At 37.0% G+C, this 16,699-nt stretch overlaps 1 protein-coding gene across 1 annotated transcript in view; it reads right to left on the bottom strand.

Moving 5' to 3' along the window:
• LOC136151184 (butyrophilin subfamily 1 member A1-like) overlaps positions 1 to 4,984 on the bottom strand; it is a 29,600-nt gene extending 24,616 nt beyond the window's left edge. The window contains exon 1 of the mRNA XM_065912138.1: positions 4,840 to 4,984. Within this exon, the coding sequence (XP_065768210.1) occupies positions 4,840 to 4,984 (145 nt within the window). The remainder of the gene's footprint in view (positions 1 to 4,839) is intronic.
• Between the last annotated feature and the right edge of the window lie 11,715 nt (positions 4,985 to 16,699).

Below are 16,699 nucleotides of genomic sequence, written 5' to 3'. Positions count from 1 at the left end.
TCCAAAGCCAAGTTTTCCTGTTACTCCAGGTGTTTCTTGACTTCCTACTTTTGCATTCCAGTCCCCTATAATGAAAAGGACATCTTTTATGGGTGTTAGTTCTAAAAGGTCTTGTAGGTCTTCGTAGAACCATTCAACTTCAGCTTCTTCAGTGTTATAGAAGTTAAATAAGTAGGGTGACAGTATACAGCCTTGACCTACTCCTTTCCCTATTTGGAAGCAGTCTGTCGTTCCATGTCCAGTTCAAACTGTTGCTTCCTGACCTGCATACAGGTTCTCAGGAGGCAGGTAAGGTGATCTGGTATGCCTATCTCTTGAAGAATTTCCCACAATTTGTTGTGATCCACATAGTCGAAGGCTCTGACGTAGTCAATAAAGCAGAAGTAGAAGTTTTTCTGTAACTCTCTTGCTTTTTTGATGATCCAGCGGATGTTGGCAATTTGATCTCTGGTTCCTCTGCCTTTTCTAAATCCAGCTTGAACATCTGGAAGTCCACAGTTCATGTACTGTTGAAGCCTCACTTGAAGAATTTTTGCACTACTTTGCTAGCCTGTGAGATGAGTGCAATTGTGCAGTAGTTTGCACATTCTTTGGCATTACCTTCCTTAGGGGTTGGAATGAAAACTGACCTTTTTCAGTCCTGTGGCCAATGCTGAGTTTTCCAACTTTTCTGGTGTATCTTTTTAAATAATTCATAATTCCTTTTGTCATTAGTTAGGCTTTCATTATTCATTTTTAAGGTATGATAAGCTATTTGGCATTCAGTGGGGAAACTAAATGGAAAGACACTTCTATGGCAAAGTTTATAAGTCTAAACTCTATCTGTAACAGTAGTCATATATTTATCAAATAGGTACATTTTAAATGAATTCCATTGAAATCTAAAATATAGTTGTAATATAATGTAAAAGAACACATTAAATGTTATAACTATATTCCTGAGTGAAGGTGATTCAAAGAAAAGAAATATATCACCTACTCTTGTATTGGAAGCACTAATATTGTTAAAATGGACATACTATCGAAAACAATCTAAAAATTTAATATGATCCCTATAAATTACCTATGACATTTTTCACAGAAGTAGAACAAGTAATCCTAAAACTTATATGGACCCAAGAAATACCCAGAATTGCCAACGCCATGCTAAGGGAAAAGAACAAAGCTGGATGCATGACCATCCCAGACTTCAGACAATTTTACAAGGCTACAGTAATAAAAACAGCATAGTTTTGGCACAAAAAATGGACATAAAGATTCAGAGAACTAGATAGAGAGTGCAGAAATAAACCCAAATACCTATGGAAAATTATCATTCAGCAAAAGATGCCAGAATGTACTATGGAAAAAAGACAGTCTCTTCAGCAAGTAATGTTAGGAAATCTGGACAGTCTCATTAAATCAATGAAGTTAGAACATTCCTTCACACCACACATAAAAGTAAAGTCAAAATAGATTAAAGACTTAAATGTAAAACATAATGCCATAAAAGTCCTAAAAGATAACATATGCAAAGATTTCTCTGATATAAATCATAGCAATATTTTCTTAGGTCAGTCTCCCAAGGCAAAAGAAAGAAAAGCAAAAATTGAAAAATAGGGCCCAATCAAGCTTATAATATTTTTCACAACAAAGGAAGCCTTAAACAAAATGAAAAGACTACATAAGGACGGGGAGAAAATATTTGCAAGCAATTAGACTGACAAGGGATTAATTTGCAAAATATGCAAACAACTCATACAGCTCAATAAAATAAAGTAAAAATGGACAAATACCAAAATAGATATTTCTCCAAAGAAATGAGTGAAAGTCACTCAGCTGTGTCCAACTCTTTTTCACCCCAAGGACTGTAGCCCACCAGATCCTTGGAATTCTTCAGGCAAGAATGCTGGAGTGGGTTGCCATTTCTTTCTCCAGGGAATCATCCCAGCCCAGGGATCAAACCCAAGAGCCCTGCATTGTAGGCAGAGTCTTTAGCATCTGAGCCACTAGGGAAGCCCAAAGAAGACATACAAATGGCAAGTGGCACAAAAAATGATGCTCCACACTCCTGATCCATCTTCAAAAGTTCTACAAATGATAAGTGCTGGAGAGAGTGTGAAGAAAAGGGAATCCTGCTACACTATAGGAATGTAGATTGGTGTAACCATTATGGCAAAAAGTATTGTGATTTCTTTAATAACTAAAACTACAGTTATCATATGCTCCAATAGTCCCAGTCCTGAACATCTTAACATATCCAGAAAAGATAAAGACTAATTTTGAAAAGGTGCACATACTATGATGTTCATAACATCACTATTTATAATAGCCAAGACATGGAAGCAATCTAAGTGTTGATCAACAGATAAATGGGTAAAGAAAATGTGGTATATCTCTACATGCAACTGAATAGTATACAATCAGAAAAAAAGAAAGCATTGGTATTTGCAGTAGCATGAATGGACCTAGAGATTATCATACTCAGTGGAGTAACTCACAGAAAGAAAATCATATATGATATCACTTATATGTGGAATGCAGCAATAATGCATATGAACTGATATACAAAATAGCTGTAGACTCACATAGAAAAAAACCTTATGTTTTCCAAAGGGGAAATGTGGAAAAGAGATAAATTAGAAATAGGGGGTTAACTAGATACACACTATTGTATATAAAATAGATAAACAACAAGCATTTCCTGTATACCTCAGGGAATTATATTTAATATCTTGTGATAACCTATAATGAAAAGAATCTGAAAACTATTTTATATATCCATATATTTATGTATGAATTTATATATGAGCTATGAACATTTTACATATTGTATATCTGAAACACTTTGTGGTACACCTCAAACTAACCCAATATTGTAAATCAACTATACTTCAATAAGCTAAAACTATATTCATGTAGTATGAAAAACACTTGAAATCATCTTTGGTAATCACATCCCATGAAATTTTAATGAAAATTGATATTTTAGAAGTATGTATAATGGAACAATTCCTGAGATATGGGTCCTTCTATAATTATTAGTCAGGAATGTAAATTTGACAATTAAAATTATGCTTTTGAAAATGCAAAAATAAAAAGAACAGATTGTTCATTAAAATTTTTCCAAAAGAATCATGTAAAATTATTTGCATACCTGGAAATGTTAAGATATCATGTTAAAGAGAAGTGAATAAATGATCCTCAAATTCATATTAACTAGTGATTGATATTTACTTGTTTTAGAGGAAGAATGGATGGAAAAACATCACATGATAGAGATCTTTTTTTATCTGTAAATGTTCGGGGAAGTATCATCGACATATTAATAGAAATGGTCTCTTGAAATTGGTATATGTGACAGAGTTCCTATCTTTGGATGTGTTTCAGAAAGACAGGCAAAATATACCTATCAAGTTTGTTGCCCTTCAGCTCACTAATTTCTCCATGAAAATATTTCAAGTCTCTAGAAACAAAAGGCAATGTCCATTGGTAAAGAGTGGTATGGAATAAATGAAGTAAGAATGAAATATGAAAGAAGTTTGTGAAATTAAAAGGAAGTTAACTTTAGGTAACTTAAGAAAGAAGTGCATAAATATTTAATTGAGAGAAAAGGTAGATATCCAGGAGAATAGCGAGTCAATGGATGGTTATAGGTTAAAAGGCAAAAGACATCAATGCAAACAGAAACCATTATTTTGATGGGTTTGGGAGGAAGAGGATTTTTGAAAATTTACCTGGTTTCACTGGAGTTTTTTCTGAAAAAGAAAATGTAAACATCAAAATAAATATCACATTAAAAAGGGACAATAATTCAAATTTAATGCAAAAGTTATCTTTCAAACTGAACCCATGTAGATGTGCAAATACACACATGTATATATGTCATTGCAAGAAGGCACACACACTCACATACTTATACATGTGCCCATTAGTTGAGAGCCCAGTTTTATCCAGTGAATGTTTTCTTAAAGTGAAAATGGATGGGGGAGGAGCCAAGATGGCGGAGGAATAGGACGGGGAGACCACTTTCTCCCCTACAAATTCATCGAAAGAACAATTGAACGCTGAGCAAACTTTACAAAACAACTTCTGATCGCTAACTGAGGACTTCAGGCGCCCAGAAAAGCAGCCCATTGTCTTTGAAAGGGCAAAATATAAAAGATAAAAAGAGGTAGGGACAGAGACCCATCCTGGGAAGGGAGTCTTAATAGAGTCTTAATAGAGGAAGTTTCCAAACACCAGGAAACCCTCACACTGGTGGGTCTGGGGGAAGTTTTTGAATCTCAGAGGGCAACCTAACTGGGAGGAAAAATAAATAAAACCCATAGATTACGTGCCTAAAAGCAACTCCCAACAAGAAAGTACCCCAGACGCCCGCATCCGCCACCAGCAAGTGGGGGCAGAATGGAGAGGAGCGGGAGGCATTGCTTAGGGTATGGACCAGGCCTGAGTGCCCTGAGGGCAATTGGAGGGAGCTTTGTGAGATAGCAACTTAAACTGTGGGATAGCAAAAGAGAGAGAAAATTAACCAGCCCGAACACACTACCGGCCGTTCACAGAACAAGGGGTCTGAGCAAGTCCAGAGAAGAGCTAGCCTGCGGTGGACCGGCCCAGTCCTGCCGGAGGCAGGAGGCAGAGGGGAGGGGAAAGGGGCAAACTCGGCCCCAAAGATGGCATCCCCTACCACACTGCAAACAGGCCTCCAGTTTCTAACCAAAGACTTCCTGAGATTCTGGATGTTTGACATCCGCCAGGAGGGTCGCAGCAAAACACAAGGCGCACGCACTCTACTGGCGCGGGTGGAAACTGAGCCTGGGGCCACGGGGCGGGGGGGGGGGGGGGGGGGAGAAGGCGCACCGCACCCGGGGAGAGTGCGCCCGTCAAGCTCCTGGCTGCCTGAGCTGCTCGGGCGGGGAAGGCACAAAACGCAGGCGCAACCAAGTTCACGCTTTTGTGGAGTACCCAAAAACTGGAACCGCCCATAACGCAGGGCCTGCTCCATATAGAGCAGAGGGGAGTCTGAGCAGCTTAGATGGGGAAAGCAGCGCCCCTCCCTCCCCGCAGCAAGACTGAACTAGTGAACATGAACAAGAGACCACCTCCGCCTGCCTGTGTCAGGGCAGAAATTAGACACTGCAAACAGAAGCCAAATAAACAAAGGGAACTGCTTCAGAAGGGACCTGTGCAACAGATTAAAATACCTGTAGATAACACCAACTACATCAGAAGGGGCCTAGATATTGAGAAGTGTAAGCTGGAACGAGGAGCTATCTGAAACTGAACCGAAACCACACTGACTGCAACAGCTCCAGAGAAATTCCTAGATATATTTTTACCTTTTTTTTTTAATTAAAAAAAAAATTCTTTTTCTTTTCTTTTTTATTTTTTCTCTTTTATTTTCTTATAAAATTCCCTACTCCTCCATTACTCCTTAACTTGCATTTTCATATATTTCTATGATTTTCTTAATTAGGAAAAAAATTTTTTCTTTTTTTTTTCTCTTGTTTTCTTTCAATGTCCTCTATTACTCCTCTACTAATCCTAAATTTTCATTTTCATTTCACTATAACCTTGCAAAAAAAGAGAGAGAGAGAAGTCCTATTTTTAAGCAAAATTTCATATATATTTCTAAAATTTTTGGTGTTTTTGTTTTTAATATTGTATTTTTAAGAGTCTAACCTCTACTCTAGATTTTTAATCTTTGTTTTTCAATATATGATATAAATTTTGGACATTTAAGAATCCAATATTCAGTTCCCATTTTTATTCAGGAGTGTGTTGATTACTCTCTCCCACTTTTGACTCTGCGTTCTCTACCTCAGAACACCTCTATTTCCTCCTTTCCCCTTCTCTTCCCAATCCAATTCTGTGAATCTTTGTGGGTGTCTGAGCTACGGAGAACACTCTGGGAACAGACAACTGCGTAGATCTGTCTGTCTCCTCTTGAGTCCCCCCTTTTCTCCTCCTGCTCATCTCTATCTTCCTCCTCCCTCTCCTCTTTTTCATGTAACTCAGTGAACCTCTCTGGGTGTCCCTCACGGTGGAGAATCTTTTCACCATTAACCTAGAAGTTTTATTATCAGTGCTGTATAGTTGGAGAAGTCTTGAGACTACTGGAAGAATAAAACTGAAATCCAGAGGCAGGAGACTTAAGTCCAAAACCCGAGAACAACAGAAAACTCCTGACTACATGGAACATTAAGTAATAAGAGACCATCCAAAAGCCCCCATACCTACACTGAAATCAACCATCATCCAAGAGCCAGTAAATTTCAGAGCAAGACATACCACACAAATTCTCCAGCAACAGAGGAACATAGCCCTGAGCGTCAACATACAGGCTGCCCAAAGTCACACCTAACACATAGACCCAACTAAAAATGCATTACTGGACACTCCATTGCTCTCCAGAGAGAAGAAATCCAGTTACATGCACCAGAACACTGACACAAGCTTCCCTAACCAGGAAACATTGACAAGCCAATCATCCAAACCCACCCACTGGGTGAAGCCTCCACAATAAAAAGGAACCACAGACCTCCAGAATACAGAAAGTGCACTCCTGACACAGCAATCTAAACAAGATGAAAAGGCAGAGAAATACCCAACAGGTAAAGCAGCATGAAAAATGCCCACCAAGTCAAACAAAAGAGGAGGAGATAGGGAATCTACCTGAAAAAGAATTTAGAATAATGATAATAAAAATGATCCAAAATCTTGAAAACAAAATGGAGTTACAGATAAATAGCCTGGAGACAAAGATTGAGAAGATGCAAGAAATGCTTAATAAAGACCTAGAAGAAATAAAAAAGAGTCAATTAAAAATGAATAATGCAATAAAAGAGATTAAAAAACACTCTGAAGGGAACCAAGAGTAGAATAATGGAGACAGAAGATAGGATAAGTGAGGCAGAAGATAAAATGGTGGTAATAAATGAAGCAGAGAGGAAAAAAATGAAGACCACCTCAGGGACCTCTGGGACAATGTGAAACTCCCCAACATTCAAATCATAGGAGTCCCAGAAGAAGAAGACAAAAAGAAAGGCCATGAGATGATACTCGAGGAGATAATAGCTGAAAACTTCCCCAAAATGGGGAAGGAAATAGCCACCAAAGTCCACGAAACCCACTGAGTCCCAAACAGGATAAACCCAAGGCAAAACACCCAAGACACATATTAATCAAATGAACAAAGATCAAACACAAAGAACAAATATTAAAAGCAGCAAGGGAGAAACAACACATAACACACAAAGGGATTCCCATAAGGATAACAGCTGATCTATCAATAGAAACCCTTCAGGCCAGAAGGGATTGGCAGGACATACTTCAAGTAATGAAAGAGAATAAACTACAACCTAGATTACTGTACCCAGCAAGGATCTCATTCAGATATGAAGGAGAATTCAAAAGCTTTACACACAAGCAAAAGCTGAGAGAATTCAGCACCACCAAACCAGCTCTTCAACAAATGCTAAAGGATTTTCTCTAGACAGGAAACACAGAAAGGTTGTATAAACGTGAACCCAAAACAACAAAGTAAATGGCAACGGGACGGTACCTATTAATAATTACCTTAAATGTAAATGGGTTGAATGCTCCAAACAAAAGACAAAGACTGGCTGAATGGATACAAAAACAAGACCCCTACATATGCTGTCTACAAGAGACCCACCTCAAAACAAGGGACACATACAAACTAAAAGTGAAGGGCTAGAAAAAAATATTTCACGCAAACGGAGACCAAAAGAAAGCAGGAGTTGCAATACTCTTATCAGATGAAATAGACTTTCAAATAAAGGCTGTGAAAAGAGACAAAGAAGGACACTACATAATGATCAAAGGATCAATCCAAGAAGAAAATATAACAATTATAAATATATATTCATCCAACATAAGAGCATACAATATGTACGGCAAATGCTAACGGGTATGAACGAGGAAATTAATAGTAACACAATAATAGTGGGAGACTTTAATACCCCACTCACAACTATGGATAGATCAACTAAACAGAAAATTAATCAGGAAACACAAACTTTAAATGACACAATGGACCAGCTAGACCTAATTGATATCTATAGGACATTTCAACCCAAAACAATCAACTTCACCTTTTTCTCAAGTGCACACGGGACCTTCTCCAGAATAGATCACATCCTGGGCCATAAATCTAGTATTGGCAAATTCAAAAAAATTGAAATTCCAGTCATCTTTTCTGACCACAGTGCAGTAAGATTAGATCTCAATTACAGGAAAAAAAAAAAAAAACTATTAAAAATTTCAACATATGGAGGCTAAATAACAATTTTCTGTATAACCAACAAATCATAGAAGAAATCAAAAAAAGAAATGAAAATATGCATAGAAATGAATGAAAATGAAAACACAACAACCCAAATCCTATGGGACACTGTAAAAGCAGTGCTAAGGGGAAGGTTCATAGCATTACAGGCTTACCTCAAGAAGCAAGAGAAAACCAAATAAATAACCTAGGTCTATACCTAAAGCAACTAGAGAAGGAAGAAATGAAGAACCCCAGGGTTAGTAGAAGGAAAGATCTTAAAAATTAGGGCAGAAATAAATGCAAAAGAAACTAAAGAGACCATAGCAAAAATCAACAAAGTTAAAAGTTGGTTTTTTGAAAAAATAAACAAAATTGACAAACCATTAGCAAGACTCATTAAGAAACAAAGGAAGAAGAACCAAATTAACAAAATTAGAAATGAAAATGGACATATCAAAACAGACAACACTGAAATACAAAGGATCATAAGAGACTACTACCAGCAGCTCTATGCCAATAAAATGGACAACTTGGAAGAAATGGACAAATTCTTGGAAAAGTATAACTTTCCAAAACTGAACCAGAAAGAAATAGAAGATCTTAAAAGACCCATCACAAGCAAGGAAATCGAAACTGTAATCAGAAATCTTCCAGCAAGCTAAAGCCCAGGACCAGATGGCTTCACAGCTGAATTCTACCAAAAATTTGGAGAAGAGCTGGCACCTATATTACTCAAATTCTTTCAGAGAATTGCAGAAGAGGGTAAACTTCCAAACTCATTCTATGAGGCCACCATCACCCTAATTCCAAAACCAGACAAAGATACCACAAAAAAAGAGAAAACTACAGGCCAATATCACTGATGAACATAGATGCAAAAATCTTCAACAAAATTCTAACAAACAGAATCCAACAACATATTAAAAAAATCATACACCATGACCAAGTGGGCTTTATCCTAGGAATGCAAAGATTCTTTAATGTCCACAAATCAATCAATGTAATACACCACATTAACAAATTGAAAGATTAAAACCATATGATTATCAATAGATGCAGAGAAAGCCTTTGACAAAATTCAACACCCATTAATGATTAAAACTCTCCAGAAAGCAGGAATAGAAGGAACATACCTGAACATAATAAAAGCTATATATGACAAACCCACAGCAGGCATTATCCTCAATAGTGAAAATTTGAAAGCATTTCCACTAAAATCAGGAACAAGACAAGGGTGCCCACTCTCACCACTACTATTCAACATAGTGTTGGAAGTTTTGGACACAGCAATCAGAGCAGAAAAAGAAATAAAAGGAATCTAGATAGGAAATGAAGAATTGAAACTCTTGCTGTTTGCAGATGACATGATCCTCTACATAGAAAACCCTAAAGACTCTTCCAGAAAATTACTAGAGCTAATCAACGAATATAGTAAAGTTGCAGGATATAAAATTAACACATAGAAATTCCTTGCATTCCTATACACTAACAATGAGAAAACAGAAAGAGAAATTAAGGAAACAATACCATTCACCATTGCAACAAAAAGAATAAAATACTTAGGAGTATATCTACCTAAAGAAACAAAAGACCTATACAGAGAAAACTATAAAACACTGATGAAAGAAATCAAAGAGGACACAAACAGATGGAGAAACATACCGTGTTCATGCACTGGAAGAATCAATATTGTCAAAATGACTCTACTACCCAACCAATCTATAGATTCAATGCAATCCCTATCAAGCTACCAACGGTATTTTTCACAGAACTAGAACAAATAATTTCACAATTTGTTAGAAAATACAGAAAACCTCGAGTAGCCAAAGTAATCTTGAGAAAGAAGAATGGAACTGGAGGAATCAACCTGCCTGTCTTCAGACTATACTACAAAGCCACAGTCATCAAGACAGTATGGTACCGACACAAAGACAGAAATATAGATCAATGGAACAGAATAGAAAGCCCAGAGGTAAATCCACGAACATATGGACACCTTATCTTCGACAAAGGAGGCAAGAATACACAATGGGAAAAAGACAACCTCTTTAACAAGTGGTGCTGGGAAAACTGGTCAACCACTTGTAAAAGAATGAAACTAGAACACTTTCTAACACCATACACAAAAATAAACTCAAAATAGATTAAATGTCTAGATGTAAGACCAGAAACTATAAAACTCCTAGAGGAGAACATAGGCAAAACACTCTCCGACATAAACACAGCAGGATCCTCTATGACCCACCTCCCAGAATATTGGAAATAAAAGCAAAAATAAACAAATGGGACCTAATGAAACTTAAAAGCTTTTGCACAACAAAGGAAACTATAAGCAAGGTCAAAAGACAGCCCTCAGATTGGGAGAAAATAATAGCAAACGAAGAAACAGACAAAGGATGAATCTCAAAAATATACAAGGAACTCCTGCACCTCAATTTGAGAAAAATAAATGACCCAATCAAAAAATGGGCCAAAGAACTAAACAGACATTTCTCCAAAGAAGACATACAGATGGCTAACAAACACATGAAAAGATGCTCAACATCACCCATTATCAGAGAAATGCAAATCAAAACCACAGTGAGGTACCATTACACGCCAGTCAGGATGGCTGCTATCCAAAAATCTACAAGCAATAAATGCTGGAGAGGGTGTGGAGAGAAGGGAACACTCTTGCACTGTTGGTGGGAATACAAATTAGTACATCCTCTATGGAGAACAGTGTGGAGATTTCTTAAAAAACTGGAAATAGAACTGGCATATGACCCAGCAATACCACTTCTGGGCATACACACCGAGGAAACCAGATCTGAAAGAGACACGTGCACCCCAATGTTCATTGCAGCACTGTTTATAATAGCCAGGACATGGAAGCAACCTAGATGCCCATCAGCAGATGAATGATAAGGAAATTGTGGTACATATACACCATGGAATATTACTCAGCCATTAAAAAGAATTCATTTGAATCAGTTCTAATGAGATGGATGAAACTGGAGCCCATTATACAGAGTGAAGTAAGCCAGAAAGATAAAGAACATTACAGCATACTAACACACATATATGGAATTTAGAAAGATGGTAATGATAACCCTATATGCAAAACAGAAAAAGAGACATTGATGTACAGGACAGACTTTTGGACTCTGTGGGAGAAGGCGAGGGTGGGATGCTTCGAGAGAACAGCATCGAAACATGTATATTATCTATAGTGAAACAGATCACCAGCCCAGGTAGATGGATGAGACAAGTGCTCGGGTCTGGTGCACCGGGAAGACCCAGAAGGATCGGGTAGAGAGGGAGGTGGGAGGGGGGATCGGGATGGGGAATACATGTAACTCCATGGCTGATTCATGTCAATGTATGACAAAAATCACTACAATATTGTAAAGTAATTAGCCTCCAACTAATAAAAATAAATGAAAAAAAAGTGAAAATGGGCATAAAATTAATCCGTATTCTGATTTGAGAGAACTTTTTAGAAACAGCTGTTCTACTGCTCACCTTTAAAAAGTTCCTTCTCCTGTTTGAGATAATTAGACTTTAATTATTCAGTTTGCATGTTGTAAAAAGTACATTGCCTTAAAATTAATATGCATATTCAATCTTGTTATTATGACATTTATATGGTATAAAATAGCCACAAACAATGAATTGGAGGATCTTAAACCACTGCTTCCAGAGGTAATAAAGGGTATACCACCTGGGCTCTTCTATTAAGAATATTTATATTACCCAAGGAATATATAACATGATGCCTGTAAATTTATCTTTTGCTGTTGTTATTCAGTTGTCCAACCGTGTCCGACTCTTTGCCACCCCATGGACGCAGCACGCCAAGGCTCCATGTCCCTAACCACCTCCCAAAGCTTGCTGAAGTTAATGTTCATCATATTGATGATGCCATCCAGCTGTCTCATCCTATGATGCCCTCTTCTCCTTCTGCCCTCAATCTTTCCCAGTATCAGGGACTTTCCCAATGAGTCATCTCTTCTTATCAGATGGCCAAAATACTGCAGCTGGAGCTTCAGAATTAGTGCTTCCAGTGAATATTCAGGTTGATCTCCCTTAAGATTGACTTGTTTTGTCTCCTTGCTGTCCAAGGGACTTTCAGGAGTCTTCTCCAGCACCACAGTTCAAAGGCATCAATTCTTCGGTGTTCTGTCTTCTTTAAGGTCCAGCTTTCACAACCATACGTGACCAGTGGGAAGACCATAGCCTTGACTATATGGACCTTTGTTGGCAGAGTAATGTCTCTGCTTTTCAATACACTGTCTAGGTTTGTCGTAGCTTTCCTGCTGCTAAGAAATCATCTGATTTCAAGGCTGCAGTCACCATCCACAGTGATTTTGGAGCCCAAGAAAAGGAAATCTGTCACTGCTTCCAATTTTTCACCTTCTATTTGCCATGCAGTAATGGGGCCAGAAGCCATGATCTGTTTTTTAATATTTAGTCTTAAGCCAGCTCTTTCATTTCCCTCCTTCACCCTCATCAAGAGGCTCTTTAGTTCTTCTTCCGTTTCTGCCATTAGAGTGGTGTCATCCACGTAGCTGAAGTTGTTGATGTTTCTCCCATCTATTTTGTTTCCAACTTGTAACTCATCCAACCTGGCATTTCTCATAATATGATCAGCATCTAGATTAAACAGGATGACAGCAGACACCCCTGTCTTACTCCTTTCTCGATCTTGAACCAATCAGTTGTTTCATAAGGGGTTCTAACTGTTGCTTCTTGACCTGCAAACAGGTTTCTCAGGAGACAGGTAAGATGGCCTGGTATTACTGTGTCTCTAAGAGCTTTTCACTGTTTGTCATGGTCGACATCCTCAAAGGCTTTAGCATAGTTGAAGAGACAGATGTTTTTCTAAAGTTCCCTTGCTTTCTCTATAATCCAGTGAATGTTGGTAATTTGATCTCTGGTTCCTCTTCCTTTTCCAAACCCAGCTTGGTTATCTGGAAGCTCTTGGTTCACATTATGTTGAAGCCTAGCATGCAAGATTTTAAGCATGACCTTACTAGCATGGGAGTTGAGTGCAAATTTATTCTTTAACTATGCAGAAATGAATTTTTTCTAAAGTTCCATGAATTAAAAGATGTATTGAAAGTCAGTGCAGCAGGTCTAAATGAAGTGACCTGAGCATATCTTGGACAAAACTTTCACTTCAGCCACTTGAAAAGCCAATATGTTAGAGAATATTATTGATAAAATTTACTTGACTCAATAGGAATGCCTGCATACATTACAGCAATAGGACAAATTAAATAGCAATACTGGGAGATAACTGAATGTCTAATGAAGATGGATCCCTTACTTGCAAAGATCAGACTGAAGAGAAAAAATCATGTAAAAAATGAATATCTTGGAGTTGAGAAAAATGATGCTTGGAAGTTGAACTAAAAGATATTAATACAAGTAGCAGTTGAAACCAGACTCTGTGGTAAAAAATCCACCTGCCAAGCAGGAGATGCCAGTTCGATCCATGGGTTGGGAGGATCCCCTGGAGAAGGAAATGTAACCCTCTTCAGTATTCTTGCCTGGGAAATGCCTTGGACAGGTATCTGGTGTGTTACAGTCCATGGGACTGAAAAAAGTCAGACACAACTTAGTGACTGAACAGTAACAAAACAGTTGAAACCATGCTTAGGTACACAGGGAAACATATTTATGGGACTTACGTTTTTTTTCTTCACCTTTGTCAATAACTAAGAGAAAGAAACCGTTCATTCAAAATAAGGCCCAACGTTACAAAGGAAGAGGACAAAACTTTCAAGCATTTCCAAATTTGTTTCTGACAGTTGACTTCTGAGAATTGAAAGTACATTAGTGTTCAAAGACCATCTCACTAATCAAAGGAAGATTTATTTCATTCTGTATATCTCTTGATAACAAAGGGACTAAGCAGAATCATTGAATGCAAGGCAGTAGAATAGCACTCCCTCTGGGTTAAAAGTTATGTGTGTGCATGCTAAGTCACTTCAGCCATGTCCGACTCTTTGTGACCCTATGGACTGTAGCCTGCTAGGATTCTCTATTCATGGGATTCTCCAGGCAAGAATACTGGGGTGAGTTGCCATTTTTTTCCTCCAGGGGATCTTGTCAATCCAAGGATTGAACCTATGTATCATGTCTTCTGCACTGGCAGGAGAGTTCTTTACCACTAATGCCACCTGGGAAGCCTGGGTTAAAGGTTATGGGATACATCAATCATGGATTTCTATTGGGCCTTCGACTTTTTTCAGAATAAGGAAAATACACAGCCATACAAAGAAAGAGGTACATTCAAAGAGATATAAAGTATAGATTAAAGGCATCATTGTATAATACTCTCTGCATTGCTAAATTTATACATAGTTTTATTGAGGTCTGAAATCAATATATACTTGAATTGAAATCCCTTTAAAATAGAATTATCATTTAAGATATCTTTACTTGAGGTAAGTGAGCAAATTAAGGAGAAAGGTAAGCAAAGAAAAGAATAAAGATTAAGAGACTGGGAATGTTAAGGCCTTAAGAAGTCCACCATGTAAAAGGGTTTGTGAGCAGCAAGTTTTTAGCATACATACCGTTTCTATCCTGAGGTTCTTTAGAAAAATAAAATAAGTTTGTGGTCAATATCATGAAATGGAAGAAGAAAAAAACAAAATTTATTTTAAAAATTCATATTTAAAATTACAACTATCTGAAAACATATACAAACACACACACTGCAAGCACACACACACAAAGTGGTTGAGAGCTCATTTTGTCAGGGGACTATTCTCCCATGTGACACTAGAGTAAGAGATAAAATTATGTGTCTTAATTGAGGAAAAATATTAAAATAATAATTTTGAAGTTTACCTTAAAATATGTTCTTTACCTGTTTAGATATTAGTAGTCTGTTTATTAGCTCCAATATTTTCCTTGGCAGTTATTAAGTAGATTTCCAAGTTTATTATTGTCAAAGCAAAAATGTATTAAGAAGACATGAACATTGAAATAACATTTTGAATCACTGCCATAGAGAAAATGCCTGGTTCATTTCCATGATTCTATTCATACTTAGGTCAACTAGGAAATACAAAAATTCCTGTAATGTGAATTTCTACTTTAACTCAAACCTAGGTGATGCATTTCTTAATGAAATCACATAAAAACAGGATTTTATTACTAAATGATAGTGAAATTGGTTTTAAATCAAATAATGGAGCATATACTGGAAAAAACCCATACTTCAATAGCTTGAGAATGCAAAATTATGAAAAGTACTATTACTCACATTCAGCTGACACAAAAGTAATGTCTGCCTAGATTACATCAAAATGAGACATCATAGAAGTACTAATGGAGGAAAAAGAATAACAATTACAGAAGACAAACTTCTAATACCCAGCCTAATATCTGTCATGGCTACAAAAATCATAATAAAATAAGGGAGCTTCACTAGCAACACATACAATAAGGCCCTAATGTTTACAGAGAAGAAGAGATGTGAGATGAAAAACAAAAAATGAAAAAGGAAGGAATTTGTAAAACTAGATGGAGGAAATTAATACAGCACAGTCTATATCAAAAAATTAGGAGGGAAGAATGAGCCATGGGTGGCATACACATAGAAAGGCAGAGAATGTTAGCATTCATTTAAAGGTTGTGGTGCACAGAGTGTCAGAAAAATATATTGATTTTTTTCTCCAAAAAATCTGAAAAATAAAATGTAAATATCAAAAGAGACAAAAAAGATAATTCAATATTATTGAAAAATTTTATAGAGATCTGCATTTACTATAAATTAATTAATATTCAAATACATACACACAGAATAGGAAAACCCTTATGGAACATGAGAATATATAAGAACACACACACACGCTCACAAACTCACATTGGCAAATCTTGCTCTTGCTCAAGGATATTCTCCAGAAATGGAGAAGGGCATATACTGATATATAAAATGTATTATACTTAGCAATATATTTAGAAATTTAGCCCTAGAATTTACCTTTTAAAAAATTTCTTAACTATACTTGTCATTAGTTTGGCTGTCTTTTTCAGTTCATAAGACAAAATGGGCTACTAGGGTGCTACTATGCATCTCAAAGAAAGTAGGGAAAATTGCTAGACCATTCAGGTATAACTTAATTCAAGTCCTTTATGACTATAGAGTGACAGTGACAAATATATTCAATAAATTAGATCTGATAGAGAGCTTGAATAACTATGGATGGAGCTTCATAACATTGTACAGGAGGCAGTGACCAAAACCATCTCCAAGAAAAAGAAATGCAAGAAGGCAAAACGGTTGTCTGAGGAGGCCTTGCAAATAGCTGAGAAAAGAACAGAAGTGAAAGGCAGAGGAGAAAGGGAAAGATACACCTATCTGAATGCAGGGTTCCAAAGAATAGAAAGAAGAAATAAGAAACCCTTCCTAAGTGAACAATGCAAAGAAATAGA

This window comes from Muntiacus reevesi, chromosome 20, assembly GCF_963930625.1.
Source record: "Muntiacus reevesi chromosome 20, mMunRee1.1, whole genome shotgun sequence".
Classification (NCBI taxonomy): Eukaryota; Metazoa; Chordata; class Mammalia; order Artiodactyla; family Cervidae; genus Muntiacus; species Muntiacus reevesi.
Note: the sequence above shows the minus strand (reverse complement) of the source record. Positions and strands in the feature narration are given on the sequence as shown.